Source organism: Dipteris shenzhenensis, chromosome 25, assembly GCF_047967505.1.
Source record: "Dipteris shenzhenensis isolate YYH24624 ecotype China chromosome 25, Dip_SZ_1.0, whole genome shotgun sequence".
Lineage (NCBI taxonomy): Eukaryota > Viridiplantae > Streptophyta > Polypodiopsida > Gleicheniales > Dipteridaceae > Dipteris > Dipteris shenzhenensis.
Genome location: NC_141620.1, coordinates 21,986,614 through 22,002,194, shown reverse-complemented (window position 1 = coordinate 22,002,194; position 15,581 = coordinate 21,986,614). Strand labels below are relative to the sequence as shown.

General features: G+C 43.7%; 1 protein-coding gene across 1 annotated transcript in view; it reads right to left on the bottom strand.

Moving 5' to 3' along the window:
• The window catches only part of LOC147885609 (FAD/NAD(P)-binding oxidoreductase), a 63,856-nt gene that overhangs the window by 40,998 nt on the left and 7,277 nt on the right, over window positions 1-15,581 (bottom strand). Inside the window, exons 6-10 of the mRNA XM_087396441.1 lie at window positions 15,069-15,123; window positions 5,191-5,261; window positions 4,738-4,789; window positions 4,063-4,140; window positions 3,878-3,967 (exon numbers count right to left, since the gene is read on the bottom strand). Of these exons, the coding sequence (XP_087252567.1) occupies window positions 3,878-3,967; window positions 4,063-4,140; window positions 4,738-4,789; window positions 5,191-5,261; window positions 15,069-15,123 (346 nt within the window). The remainder of the gene's footprint in view (window positions 1-3,877; window positions 3,968-4,062; window positions 4,141-4,737; window positions 4,790-5,190; window positions 5,262-15,068; window positions 15,124-15,581) is intronic.

The window sequence follows — 15,581 nt, the reverse complement described above, 5'->3', positions numbered from 1 at the left end:
TGTTGTTGCTCTTCTCGAGGTGCTTCTAGCAATTCTTGCTCTTCTTCATCAACCTTTTTTGTAGGTGACTGAGTAATCGGTGTGTCTATTGGAGGAGGGATTCATCACACCACCGGGGTACACTGAGGTTCATATGCCTCACTCACTACGGATCTCCATCGGACAGTTTCGGGTATCATCACACCACCTCCGCATAGAGAGCGGCAGAGCAGAGGGGATTCCTAGGGAGCATTGCTTATGCATATTGTGCAATTGTCAGGAGGTCGAGTCGGAGGACCATTTTATTTTTAGGTGCCCAGTGTACTACGAGATCCGCGGTCGCTACCACTGCCTCTTCAGAGACAGTTTTTAGCCACAAAAAGTCAAAGCATAAGGCTGTTTTCTCAACTTTTAGCACTTTGCATCTATCTTTGTCAAATCTCATATTGAAAACTTCAGCCACTAGCTTTTGTATTCTAAACTTCAAGTCTTCTAGCTCGAGAAGACTTGAAAGGAGAAGAGGAGACTCTTTTTCCAGAATGCTTCGAGAGGAATTAAAAAAATTTTACAACAGAATCACTCCTATAGAGTCATTTAAAATCCAGCTTGAGTGCGAGGGGACATCTACCTCTTTTAATAAGTCCCTCCAAAGTTCATGGACACTAGGCAACATGGCTTTGAAGCAATAGCTTAGCCATTTAGAGACATCCATCAAAGTAGTCTTACAAGTAACTACAATAAATCTTGGCTTTTTTGAGTTTTATGAAACTTCCAAGCAGCACAAAGAAAAGGTATACTTAGATTGCAAACAAACCCAAAAGACTTACAAAAACTCTGATGTTTTGAGATCAAATCCTTTTGAGAAACTAAGGCAAGGGCGTAAGTTTTGGGTCCATAAAAGAAATGACAAAATTCCTATGGAATTTTCGAAGAAGAGTTTCATCTTCTTTAGAAAGATGGTTACTTTGCTTTGAGCAATTAACCGAAGGGACTTCTTCTAGTTTCAAAGCAACTTTCTTCAAATTCTTCTCTTTCCATTCTGATAAGATATTTTAAACACAAACTTTGAGATTCCCTTATCAATAGCTTTTAAAAGGCAAGACTCTTTAAAAGAGTACTATCGAAATTTCGTGCCTTTCATGAAAAGGTCTCTTAAGTTACTAGAAAGAAAAATTGAGGTATTAGCTGTGACTACATATCCTAAATCAGCATCAATTAAACTTTGGAATCTCTTACTTTTACAACAACAAGGTTCTCTAAGGATAGAAGATTTTGTTTGCTGTGAAAGCCTTTTACCTATCTCTCCATAGTTGAAAGCTAGTTGAAAGCCTTTTGTCCTAAAGTTTTTACATACTTCAAGCTACTACTGGATGCTTCCAAATTCTTCTCACAAAATGAGGGAGAGAATCCATTACTTCAGGGGACTTCGAAATTGAGTTTAAGCCTATCTTGTCAAGTGAGGGAGAAGTAAAAATACAAATCAAGAGTTCCTTATTTAGATAGACTTCTTTGCTTTGAAAGGAAGCTTTTACTTTTAAGAAGCAATCCAATGAAGTTTTAAGTTGTATATAATGGAGCTTATTTAGATTCAAATCCTCAAAAGAGAAGTTTTCCAAGGAGTATTGAAGTTTAAAAAGAACTTTGACATTAGATTTTTCAAAAACTTTTATTGAAAAAAGACCAGAGACATTAATCTATCTAGGTAGAGTAGTCTTCTTTTATAGTCTCGAGAAGCAAAAACTCTTGGAACTGAGGAAGTTAAAGGAACTAAAGGAGGAAGTGGAGGAAGAGGAAGTGAGGAAGGCAACTCACACACAACATGTGAGATTGCAGGAGAGCTAGGACAACCCTGTAACATAACTTTAGGTTTCCTTACGATGTTAGGTGTATGACTATGTTGGTAAAGAGGAATGTTAAAGGGCTTGATATGAGTTCTCCACATCAAAGGGTTCTTTTTAGAGGTTCTTTTATTTTTACGAAGAGTTGATTTTCCTTCCAAATTAAAACCTCTTGGGAAGAAAGAGTGTAAGGTTCTCATCCAAAACAATTCACGAGGACGAGCAGCCTTGTAAAAATCCTTGGCATTATTAAAACAAAGTTATTGAAACATTTGTCCATATAAGAAATGACAAATTTCCTATGGAACTTTCGAAGAAGAGTTTCATCTTCTTTAGAAAGAAGGTTACTTTGCTTTGAGCAATTAACTGAAGGGACTTCTTCTAGTTTCAAAGCAACTTTCTGGTTAACTGAAGGAACTAGATGAGATCCTAGTTCCAGAGCAGATTTTGGCACATAAGGAAAGGAAGGTCAGAAGTAGAGTTTCCTGTCGTTACTTGGTGAAATTTCAGAATTATTCACCATTGCATGCAAGTGGCTAGAAGAGGGTGATGTGGCAGATACACCTCATATGTTACAACTCTACCTGGAAGCTTTTCACCTTGGGCCAACTTTACTGTCAGACTCAACAGAGCGTAGGCCTAGAGCATTGCATGATGCTCAACAGAGGGATAGTACCTCCGTTACTTTGAAACAGATAGGCTCAGATATCTAGAGGTCGCTTGGTGACATTTTATGTTCACCAGAGGTACTGCTTGCTAACAGTATATCCGCCTTGGGACTTCTATGATAAGTGTACTAGTCACTATAAGATAGTTTTTACAGCGTATATGGATTGCTATCTTAGGCTCTGAACAATCACAGGTCGCTTGCCATGTTTCAAGAGAGGGGTATGTACGAGGGCGCAAGTTTTTGAACTTGCATGTGGGCAGGACCTTGGAACAATAAGTGGGTAAGGCCATAGGATGTGGGTATGAATTTGTGAATTGGTCCAAAGAGGGGGCCAAGGACCCTTAGAAGAAGCGGATGCCACGTGGGATTCCCCATGGCTGGGATGAGTTTGGCAAGGTTGCCAATGGAAGGAACTAGAAAAATCACGTAAGCGCGCACTCTTTTGACGGCGGGATTTGGTGAGACTGGAAGAAAGGAATTACGTACAGATTTATGCGTCTATACAGACTTCTAGGACTTCTAGTGCTGGTACGGACTCAACTGCTATATGGAAGGCACATTATGGCTATGAACGGAATGATTGCATGTATAGACGGAAGAAGCAGTTCCGGGATTTTATGCAAGTGCCTGGGACAGATCTGGATGCTTATTGTATGCTTGATGAAGGCAAAGCCCAGCAGGGCTGAGGCAAAGGGGCATTCATGCCTAGTGGAATGTGGACTGCTCTGGATGCAAGAGGATTTGTGACTACTATGTAATCCTTTCCAGGTTCTTCCAAGTAATTGCAAAATACCGAAAGGGGCACCAAGGGTTTGGGGCCAATCTGTGTCCTTGTTCTTGAGCAAGAGCACTCAAGCTCCCGATTTATATTTGAAATATTTGCTGAGTATTATTAATGTGAAAGCATTGGCTGATTAGTTGTCTATTACCACCCTCTTGTTGGCCTAGAGGCCGGTTTCACTTGCACAGTTATAACATGTCTCATTTTTTAGAGAACACAATGATCAGAATTTATATCTGGATTGGTTTTTGCTCCCATTGATCAGTATCACGATAACAGGAGAGAATTGCAACTATCTGCACACACACAGGTGCTTCTGTACCCTTGAGTGAACAAGTGCCACAGCCACGCTTATGGGGCATGCATCTGGTTTAGTTTGCACCCACATGGGCGCTTCTGCACACACATCTGGGATCATAACTATAAATCAGAATCTGTTGGCACGCATTAATCTGTGTAAATGTCTGACTGCTTGTTAATTTGTGTGTTACTCTTACTGTGCAATTTTGTGTGAATGTACCAACTGCAGTACATGCAACTTTGTACAAGGGGCATCGGGCATCATCAGTGTAGTGAAAGTACATGCAAAAAGCCAAAGTAGATGATAACCTTGAAATTTGGATGCTCGGCAGCCAAAGCATCAAGTTTCTCTTTGAGAAGGATATCATCAGGAGACATATTCGCATATATCAAACACACCTGCTCAAAATCCACAATCAAAGAAATTGTAAAAGTTTTTTGGAACAAGAACATCTGGTGCAATAAAAAGACAAATGACACGGCATATCACTTACTTTTGTATTGTCGTCTTTGTTACTAAGAATTGCATCTATAATCTGCAACATTGGAGTTATTCCAGTCCCTCCAGCAATCTGTACACAAATAAAATTAAATATGTACATTCATAAAACTAGGATATATCTCCTCTTAGGGCTGCGTCCGATTTGTGAATGCAGCCCCATCAGCTGCAAAACTGACCCCATGTATTCTTGTTTTCTCGAAGTAATATAATCAGCACTGTTTTTTCGGAAAAAAAATAATAATAAATAAATAAAACTAGGATATATCAAATCTACCAAATTGAAAATTTTCCTTGAAAATGAAGGTAAGAAAGGAAAGAGAGAGAGAGAGAGAGAGAGAGAGAGAGAGAGAGAAGGAAAAAGAGGGGGGGCAGGGGAGGGTATTTGTTCTTTGGGGTTGAACATGAAACAAAGCTAATAGTAGAAAAGAATACTATTTAATAAGCAAGGCTTCCAAATTTTGAACAATATGCCAATCCACAAGCAAACCAATCCCAATAGTTCGCATCTAATATCCTATGCATTAGGCTTCATTTCTCTCGACATGAAGAAAAGAATTTATCTAGAAAAAAGAAACACCATCTCGTTGTAGGAAATTATCCTCTAGTGTTTGAATGCACTAACACAAAACTACCAAACGAGGCCAAACAAGGGGAAGAAAAAGCTTACCATACCAATGTATTTCTTCATGTTGGGCTTATATGGAAGCTTCGAAATTGGCCTGCATGAAAATGGAATCAGTATGTTGACCTGCACCTGGTTTCTAAACTCCTACTCCCCATCACCCAGCATTCTTCAAGCAGTACTTCATAAATTCTTGCTTCGAAAGTAGCGTAATATATTTTGCAGAGATTACAGCTTGCTTATAAGATGTGTTGGCACTAGGGAAGACTGGTTCAAGAGCAGCAACACAGATTTAATTGCCTGATTTGCAGAGGCATGCAGAGTGGAGGATCTCCATCTTTGCAAGAAGCAGAACTAAGATATTGCTAATTTATGCACAGCAAAAATTAATCATGTACTACAGGTCACTGGGTAGGCAATGGTAAGAGTCCAGGTTCAAACATAATAAAAGGCCAAAAAGAATAAAAGGACAAGCTCTGGATTTATAAAGCATTCTACCCTTTGACTTCCAATGTGTCGCCAGGTTTAAGATTTCCAATATGTTGACTCATTTTACCTTCAGGATAGACCTGCAAAAAAACAACCAACCAACCTAGGTGAAACTCTCACAGTATTGTGGCAACAAATGCATAGGTGAACTTATTTCAGTGCTTCTATAAATGCTCCTGTATATAACAAAACAGAAAAGTATGGCAAGGAAACAGTTTGTTGATCACCACCCCGCATACAAATTTCAAAACCAGAGGCAGTAAAACTCCAAGAATGATTTTTGCTTAACTCACACATTGTACTTACACCCACACACACACACACACAAAGAAGACCGATTATAAAAAGAAAAGGGCAAGGGTACAGGATTTGTTTCAGGGAGCCGGGCGGCGGAAAGGAGGGGCGAGGGGTGGGAGGTATGGGGGGTTACATATTGCAGCAGGTGAGGATGCCACTGTATTAAAGTAGGAGAAAACAGCTTGCTATAGAGGCCCTGTGAAATGTTAAGAATGCACAAAAGTAATAAAGAAATGTTTGTTGAAAAGACTGTATCAACTCTTTGAAGGATCCTCCTCAATCCTCTGCTCTGCCACTCCTACAACTATTGGGACCAAATCTGGCTTCGCAGCAGTTCTAACTAGGAATAATCATGATAACTTGAAAACCCATCAACGGTGATAATTGTTCGACTGCTAATAATGCACCTATTGTGAAAAGTGGTGAAACTTTAGGGGCCAAGTCAGCTTTGTTACAACTCAAATGATCATGGTTAGTTGGGCAGGGAATACTTGTGTTGTTTTGGTCAATATATATCTATAAAAACACATTTGCATAGTTTCAAGTCTTACGAGAAAGGCATATTATGCTAAGTTTCTCAAAGAGACCTTGAGCATATATTGATTAGGGAACTTCCCAATTAAACGCCTTGCAGTACTTGTCTTTGACACTTCAAACTTTACTTTTTCACAATCCTTGAACCTTCTGAGTCTAAGATAGAATCATTCAATGGATTTGGTTAGCACAGTCCAAAACATTTTTACAAAGGCAAGAAAAGACCGAGAATAGTCCCTGGACATTGCAAAAAATGAAGGGCCTTCGTATTTTAAAGCTTCAAAATTCAAGCTGAAGTTGCATCACAGCCTATTCTTTTGCTTCATACGTAAAAGATACAAATCAGCCTTCAGCTTCTCTATTTAAAAACTGACTTTAATGAAGTGAGAAATCACACATAGCATCCTACGAAACATTTTTTCCTTAATCATCCCATCATATGGGTGTTTTTGCCACACTTGAGAAATCTAGGGAAGAAAGAACGAAAGAAAGTTTATTAAAGTCTAAGGAAGACATATGGGTCTATGAGACAATGAGAAACCTGATACAAACAAGCTGCAAGGTGGAGCTACTAAATGAGCATCAACACCCATGCTAAATGCTAACTGCTACATAGCCATAATAACATCAGTGATACCATCATAAACATCAATATCGGATATCATCTCCATCATTGTATCATATCATATGTCGACAAAGTACAAAGTGAAATCTGATCCAGTATCGAGGCTACAGCCCCCCCTCCCTCCCCCGTCATGAAAATGGAGGGAATGGTAGCATGAAGTCAGAGATAGAATGTTGCCGGCTGCTTTGTGGACGCAATCCTGTGCGGTCTCTTACCCATAGCTCTACGTCTGACAAGGGATACGGTGACCCCTGTCGGTCGCGCTCCAACTCTAAGCAAGGAGGGGATGTCCCCACGTGTAATCTATGCACATTGCATCTGTTCATTGCATCTGTTCTCTACCAGATTTGTTGCGTCGCAAGCTCTGGGTCACGACTTTGTGGGTGAGAGTCGGTATAGCACGGATGGAAAAACTCAATGATCACAGTCTGAGAAGAGTCTACCAAAGTGCTCTGCTCCTGTCTCTGTGATCTAAGTAGGCACTCTTGGTGTCTGACTGCCTCATGAATGAGAGAGAGACAGACAGACAGACAGACAGACTATTACAAGTCTTTAGAAGACCAAAAAGGGTCTATGAGGCTAAAAGAAGATGATACAATGAAATAATGGGTGAGCCACTAAACGCACATCAACACCCAAGGCAAATACAAAATCCATAACCCTGCCCATAACCACGTCGGTACATAGAAGGGCAAAACTCTCTGAGTGGGAGCCAGTGAGAGTGCCAACCCTAGGAGGGGGCGTCGGTGTGTGAGGCTGCAAAAGCACTGTTATAGGGCGCTAGCGACGGTCAGCATGTACAGCTCGCTGAAGTCTCCTGGCCGTAGCCCTACGGCAAACAAGTGCCACAGTCACTCCTGTGGGTCGTGCATCTGGTCTAGTAAGCATGGAAGCGGTCCCCTAGCGTGATCTGTGCCTCAGTGAGCTAGCGAGTCTGGCATGTCTCTGACTCTAGCTCAGCTCCTCGCGGTCGCCATCTCCGTGAGTCCTGCTGGTCAAAACTATCTAGTTGGAAAAACCCGGTGATCATGCTCTAGGTGAAATCTGGATAAGTGTCATGATCTCCCCTACATGCTCTGAGCAACCGCTCCCTATGTCATACGGCCTCATGAATGAAGGCTGCCAAGCATCTCTGGGCTAGGTGGGATAGGAAACTGGGTAGGGAGTCAAAGACATCTCTGAAAAGGCAATGGTATCAACCTCTGATCTCGGAGAGAGAGAGAGAGAGAGAGAGAGAGAGAGAGAGATGATATGATGTGACTGTATTAAAGTCCGCGTGGGACCCTTCAAGACCTATGGGACTAGCAATTACCAGTAACAAAAAGTGATCCTTACATCCAATGAACAAACTTGCTATGTAGCGAGTACTTGTTGGGCTAGCTTGTGTTAGTCCTAGTACCTTGTTGTGGTGTTCCAAAACTTCTTTTAAGTAGCTTCCTATCTTTTTGGCTCGCTGCTACAACAGAACTTTCATATGGTTTTTGCTATCCCCATAGCCTTCTCTGATGTGTGCGTAGGCTCCAAATCTTAGGAGTACACGCGATTCATTTTGTACCTCCCTTATGGAGCTAAGTTTGCATGTTATTTCCTCTCTGGGTGTAATGAAGGGGAAAAAGGGCCAAGTAGAGGTCCTTTAGGAGGAAAATGTGGAGGGACTACATAAGTCCCCATCCACCCCCTACTGCGTAGTAGCTGATGCCATCTGATGCACTAGCTGCGCCTGGTTATATGTGCTCGCTAACGGAGTGATAGGTGCATGAACCCCGAGCTGGGTCTCTCTGCCAAATGCATCTCTCCGAAGTGATGGCATACCAAAGGGCTGAGAAGAGGACTGAGCTCTCTCCCAGGGGTGTGGGCGGCCATATAAACGCAAGCCAGCTCCAAGCATACTCGCCAGTGCGGTGAAAGGAGCACTAACCGGATGCACATCAACAGGTCAGCCCAAAAGAGATGGCTCAGCCTACATAGATGCAGAAAGCTGTGAGCCAAAAGATGGCTTGACATCCTGCAAGAAGGTGCTTTGTGGCACAAAAAATGCATTAAGGTTTTTTTCCTTTGCAGGCGGGATGGGCAACAGCAGCACGACGAAGGCGACGGAGGGAACGACAGGGCGGGGCATGGCGTGGCTGGCAACGGAAGGACGATAGGAGCAACGACGACGTGTGAGACGCAACAGGGGGCTGGTGGTGGGCAGCAAGCCACTTTTGATGACATGCTGGCAAATTCTTTGCGCTCGTATAAGGCCCTACTTGAGGCCATCAAACTTGAGATGTCCTTCTCCGATTATGTGAACCTCAAACGTGATGATGCCCGCACTTCTGAAGGTTACACACACAAGAATTATGCAACCAGATCAAGGACAAACTCATAGTGCATAAGTTCAAAGGGGACACTCGCACACTTAATGAGCTGGAGGAGTGGCTTACAAAGTTGGAAGATTATTTCCGCTTCTACCCAAAGCAGGATGAGGATCGCATAATCTTTGCAAGTATGCACATACAGGACTATGCACATACTTGGTGGCGTTATATGAGGGACTCACCTCAGAGGCCAGCCACATGGAAAGAGTTCAAGGAGTTGATGATCACCACATTTGTATCCCCGCTCATACTGGAGCAATATCTGGCTGAATTCTATTCATTATCGCAAACCGGTATTGTCCAAGATTACTTGCAGCATTTTTGGAGACTTTCCTTGTTTGTACAGGAGGTATCTGCTAAGAGAGGGAGGTTGCTGCATTCCATCCAGGGATTGAGTCCCTCTCTCGCAGCAGATGTGAAGGCACATAACCCTCAACAATTGAGCGTGCAGCCCAATTGGTAGAGGTAATAGAGCCCAAATATGCCAGCAAGTATAAGATGACAGCAGGCAGCGCATATGGGAATGCAAATGAGGCTGAGGAGAAGCCTAAGGTGACTGATTGAAATGAAAGAAAATCAGCAGCAGCACCATTTCCGAGGTTTCCCACAGTTATAGGCAACAAGATACCATATGCTAAGCCATACACGTCATTTGATGCTAAGCTAGGAGCTAAAGCCAAGTGTTGGACATGAAAATTCAGAATTTAAACAACACACCAAGGCTATTATGGACAGCAAAAAGAGGGCAAACTTATGCTTAAAGTGTGGTGAGAAGTAGACTCTTGAGCATCGGGAAGTTTGCAAAATGTGTAACAGTGATATTGCAAAACTCAACATGATTATTGAGATATTGGATGATGAGGATTTAATGGATGCTTCTGAGACTTTGAATGCCACTCATGATGATTCAAAGGGTGCACAAATCGTGGAAGAAGCTCCAGATGTTGTAGCCACGAAGGGGGCTAATTTCCCCTTTGATCCCGGTGGTGCTAATGAAGACCCACATGTAACATGCAAGGCCGTTGGCCTAAAATCTTTCATGTGGAGCATCAGGTTGCTATGCCTTTTCTTGCGCGAGAGGATGCAAATGGTGATGTTCTGTGGACGAGGAGGAGATCTATTGGGATGCGCAGCAAACAATTTATGCTATCTCTTCTCATGCAGGCACCACCACCTTCAGCACGTTCCCGCCATCAAACTCAAGCAACCCAGCCGCCACGATCTTCCAGTTGTCCCACTCATAATGAGTGAACAACTTGGAGTCTTCTAGGCACGATGTTCTGAGGGTCTATTTCAACCCGTCCTTCCTTTGGCTAGGTCCGCAACCAATGAATATTTCCAAATAACCTAGACCACGAACTCTTACTGAGTTCTCAAGCAGGTACTGTTCTGGCTTCCAATACTCCTTGTCCATCACCTTCTAGCAATCTGTGTCCGAGATTTGAAGAAGCACCCACACTTCCCCTTCTGCCTTTGAATAAGGCCAATTTCTTCCAATCTCGCATAACCTGAGACAAATGAAGAGCAGAGCCTCTCCACAGCATGCTATAAAGGCTAAAATGAAGAACATCAAGTACATACCAGATCATCGTACTGCCTGTGTGCTTGCCCTAAAAGCAAACCATGCACCTCATCGAGGCACATAGCATGTGTAATCCTGTATTGTCTTCTTCTAAAGTACATCATCCATCTGAACATGAAACCCCATGGCACTCCATGGAATCCACCCTCGTGTCAGTATCAACAGCGATGCACCTGGAAGATTCCAAGCACTCCATGCTTCACAAAAGCCTCTGACTCCTCGTCGACCCACATCTCAATGTCAGACATCATCACAGTGGTTTCTAGGTCGGCATATCTGACCTCACTAACAAACAAAGATGTCACCAAGAACAACTCTTTGATTACCACATTTGCTTTGTCTTTTGTGTCACCCTTTGAATCTGAGTCGGACTCCTTCCTTTTGTTTTTCTGATCCGCCGCCTTCTTTCTGCATTCCTTCGCAAAATGACCTGGCGTGTCACAATAGAAGCACTTCTTCTACTGCTTCCTCTTGGAATGTCCTCGTCATCAGAGTCGTCTTTCTTGGACTTGCCACCTTTTGGCTTGCCCTTCCCTTTGCCAGCAATGCCTTGTCATCTTTGTCGTTGTTGTAGAGCTTATCCCTAGCTTCTTCCTGTAGCAATAATGGACCCAACTTCTCAAAATTCAGAGGTTTGGTCCTCAATCCTACCGTCATAGTCGTTATAAAGTTTTTGAAACTCCAAGGCAGCCTCCACAATACCATCAAGGCCAATGGCACAAGTCCACCTTCTAGCCAACTGATGCCAATTGATCCCTCACCCTCCTTCGCGCAAGGGCACTATCTTCCAGTAGGGGAAGTCGATTCCCAAGAGCTTCTGAATCAGGGTCGTCCTTCAGCAAGGTCCCTATCCCTACCTTCAGGCTCCCACACCTGTGAGCCTCCTACTGGGCTCTGATACCATGTTAGAAATCGACCAACAGAGGGTACGCACAGCGAAAGACTGAAAGAATAGCCCAGGAGCTCACACAATGTGGTGTGGGGTGTGGAATCACAAACTTCTTAAACTTATGTGCATAGCATAGGTGTGCAAACTCATCAATAAACAATGAATTAGCCAGATAGAGAAACCACCATAATACTATATTTCCGTCCAAAGCTATGGACACAATACAAAAGAGAGATCTAGAGTCCCACCAATGGTGGGGTCCTCTGATCTTACCACAAGGTCCTTCTCCTCTCTGCCAGTTATCTCTAGAGTCGGATAGACTCGAGTCTATGAGCTCAGTTTGCAGCTCTTCTTGTTCTCCTCTACCTCCTGTGTGGCTCATGGCTGGCTCATGTGTGAGGTGAGCTCTCATCTCTCTGATTCAGGAGGTAGAGGAGAACAAGAAGAGCAGAGCTGCAAACTGAGCCAGTGTGAGGTGAGCTCTCATCTCTCTGATTCAGGAGGTAGAGGAGAACATTACCCGAGGCACAGCGGATCTCACGGCGACTAACATGCTGTAAACGGCAGGCCTTCCTCACCCACAGAATGGATGAGGTGATCAGTTCATTTCGAGGGGGGGGATCCCACCATTGGCTGGGGGCTTCTATCGGAGGGGAAGCCACCTATCCCCATCACAGACCCAGGTGTTTGGCACATTTATGCATGCTCTCTTTATGATGTTCTGATGTAGGCACCACCTGATATGTCCACTATGCCTAGGCCCACCACTTGCCACTTGTTCACTGCACAGAATGTGCAGGCTGCACTCAGTCGGCTTCGTAACCGCGGCTTCGTAACCGGAGAGCACAGGACCATGAGGGGCTGCGAACAGAGCATTTTGATCATGGACAGGAGGTTTTGGCTCCGGTCCTAGCACATATGTTCAACCACGCCATATGTCACGGCTTCCCACCCTCACGGAGTACCACCACCATTGTACCAATACACAAGGCAGGTGACCCCATGGATACTGGGAACTACTCTCATGATTGGCCATATGCTGGCCAATCAGAGAGTGGGGTAGGTACAGCATGGTATGCACGCATCACCGCATGGTTTGCCAGTCACGGCATTCAGATGGATCGGCTTCCCCCGTTTCAGTATAGCATGGATGCACCGCCTGAGTTAATCCCACGGGATGAGATTAACCGAGTCATACAGTTAGATCTCCTCCATCTCCACACATCTCGCACTTGGGGGGCAGACCAGGAGTTCCCCACCAAGACCCAACTCTACTATGACCATTTTCTGAGAGTATCAGAGGATGGGCTCATCATCAGACCTCAGTATCTCGAGGAGAGAGGAGTCTCACACGCGCTGAGGATTGCCATCGGACAGATGCAGGTCTCATCCCATCAATTGAGGGTCGAGGCAGGGAGAGCCGCAAGCATACCCAGAGAGCAACGGACTTGCAAGTTGTGCACAATGGGGACGGTCGAGACAGAGGAGCACTTTCTTTGTGTCTATTCATCCAAGGGCGCTACCACTACCTTTTACACGAGGGGCACGGCTTTGGCCCATTCTCACGACTGATCCACTTCCAAGACCATGTCTGTATTGGGCTCTACCTGATGGAGATGCGACGACACAGAGAGACGCTACTACGACATATAAGAGAGCAGCAGGATCAGACCACCGCACCACAAGATACTGAGGTAGACCGAGTGCAGAGATAGGTCACAGATTTCTATGCATTTGACTCAGCTCCAGGACACTCTGGGGTAGAGGAGGAGCTAGCCGACATGAGAGATATATGGATCAGTGGAAAGCGCCAACATAGCACTGCTAGACAAGGGACACAAAGACTGTACACGACGCGACAGGCAACCTAAGCACACACGATCGAGGTTCGACCTATATCAACTCTCCTCAAGGGAGATCGACCAAGGCAAGGGATGTATATGAATGGTGTCGAAGTGTTACAGTATGGAGAGAGTATACCAAAAGTTTGGAAGGTGACAAGTAATCCCTGGGCCCTTGAAGCCTATTCCAGCATATGGATCTTTTGAGAGGTGGGGGTTGGACTTTGTGGCACCACTCCCTTGCTAATCTCGGCGCAAGAATTATTTATTTGTAGTGACAAATAATGCAACTCGATGGGCAAAGGCCAAGGCGATAGTCAATAGCAAGGCTAGCACAGTTGCAAATTTTCTCTTTGACCAAATTTATTCACGCTTTGGTTTTCCTATGGAAATTCTCAATGATGGAGAAACCTCTTTTAGAAATGAACTAATTGAATATGTGGTACATAAGCGAAAGATAAATCATAGCATGTCCATGCCATACTATCCCCAATGTAATGGCTTGGATGAGAAAACAAATGGATTGTTGTGCAATTCAGACATAGCCCATCGGATCAATAGATCGAGGAGACCATGCACTCCACCACCACAAGAGATAGCCCGACAGATGCAAATACGTGAGCTCTTTGCATCTCATCAGAGAGCCACCATGGAGCCTAGATACGTGGAGCCAGTTCATGCACTTGGGACTAGCTCTGAAAACTTGATTTTTTCATGCCACCCTCATGCTATTTTGCTACTTTTTTGCTATTTTGTACTAGTATAGCATTTTAGTACTCAGCAAGGGCCTTCGTGAGCCCTTTGCCCCGGCCCACGCTGGTCTGTATGAGTTACTTGATTTCATACTTTGTCCCATAGGCCCGCGAGGCCTCTTGCAGACATTAATCTCTCTCTCTCTCTCTCTCTCTCTCTCTCTCTCTCTCTCATAGAGAGCCCAATATATTTAATTTTTCTCATCACAGACATCAACTTTGGGTACAGGCCCACCCCTTAACTTTGATTGTATCTAGTTTTTATTTCAGTCTCGTAGACCCTTTGGTCTTTCGTAGACACTAATAGACTCTCTTTCTTTCTACTGAAGAGAAAATTTGTGACCAATTGTTGTCGGGCTCCCCGTCCATACACAGGTTCAATGCTGGTAGTCAATCATTCGGCTCATGTCTAGGATACGCTAGTCAAACAAACATTGGTATCGACCTAGGATTAGCCTTCTAGTGGCCCACCGTACCAACACTTCTCAACCCCTGTCAACTGCAGGCTGCATGGACCCCTCCACGTTAATCTATGTCAACCCTCATCAATCAAACCAAACTGTCTAGCCCTGTTGAGATATCTAATGATCTGAAAGGAGACATCTGTGAGTGGGTTCTCACTGAACTCCGCAAGTATGATATCATTTGGTACGCATGTCTTTCCTCAGATCACATGTGAGATCACCCCAAAGGATAGCCTCTCAAAATCCAACCCACTCAATCTCTCTTAGATCTACTATCCCAATGGCCTACGTATACCCGAGTGGAGAGCCAAAAAGAGGGAATTTAGTGTTTGGCAGTGATACATGTCCTTTAGTCCATCACATCCCAACTCGACATAGTATCCGACAATCTCAAGTACATAAAAGAACAAAAACATGTCTTTCCTCACAATCTGGAAAAAAAACTGGAAATTGTCCTGCTAATAGCAGCTGCTACGATGTGGCCTGTCTTACAAAAAAAACTTGAAAATTGCAGTATTGTTGTGATGAAAGAGCCTTTTTTACCTTGACCATCAGATCAAAATAACCTTTTGAATCTGGTGGTGAGATTGGAGTGTACCTGGAAAAAGTTTAGAAATATCAGATTTGCCAAAGGTAAAAAACCTTTGACTTAGTAGATTATCTTCTGCATGTTTTTAAACACAAGCAATGCAAACTAAAATTACACGTTCACTCTTTTATGCATAACAAGGACATCGGGAGAGGATATATGAGGCAGGAAGAAGACAGGTATGCTAAGAATCATGTGCAGGGAAACAACAAAGGAAAAGGATCATGTGTCTAGGAAGAGGAACTTGGCATATATGTGTTGGTTGGCATTTATATCTTACATCAGAAAATGCCGTGTACTAGACAGCCTCTCCATACATGAAATCATTGAGAGTGATAAAAATTGCAAGAGATAAAAAGGGATTCTTCCTTCCCCTCTTTTTTGGAAGGGGGAAGATCTGCATATGGTCCACATTATAACATGACACAAAGTAAGACTAATGTCTGCACATAAAATAAGACTCTTCG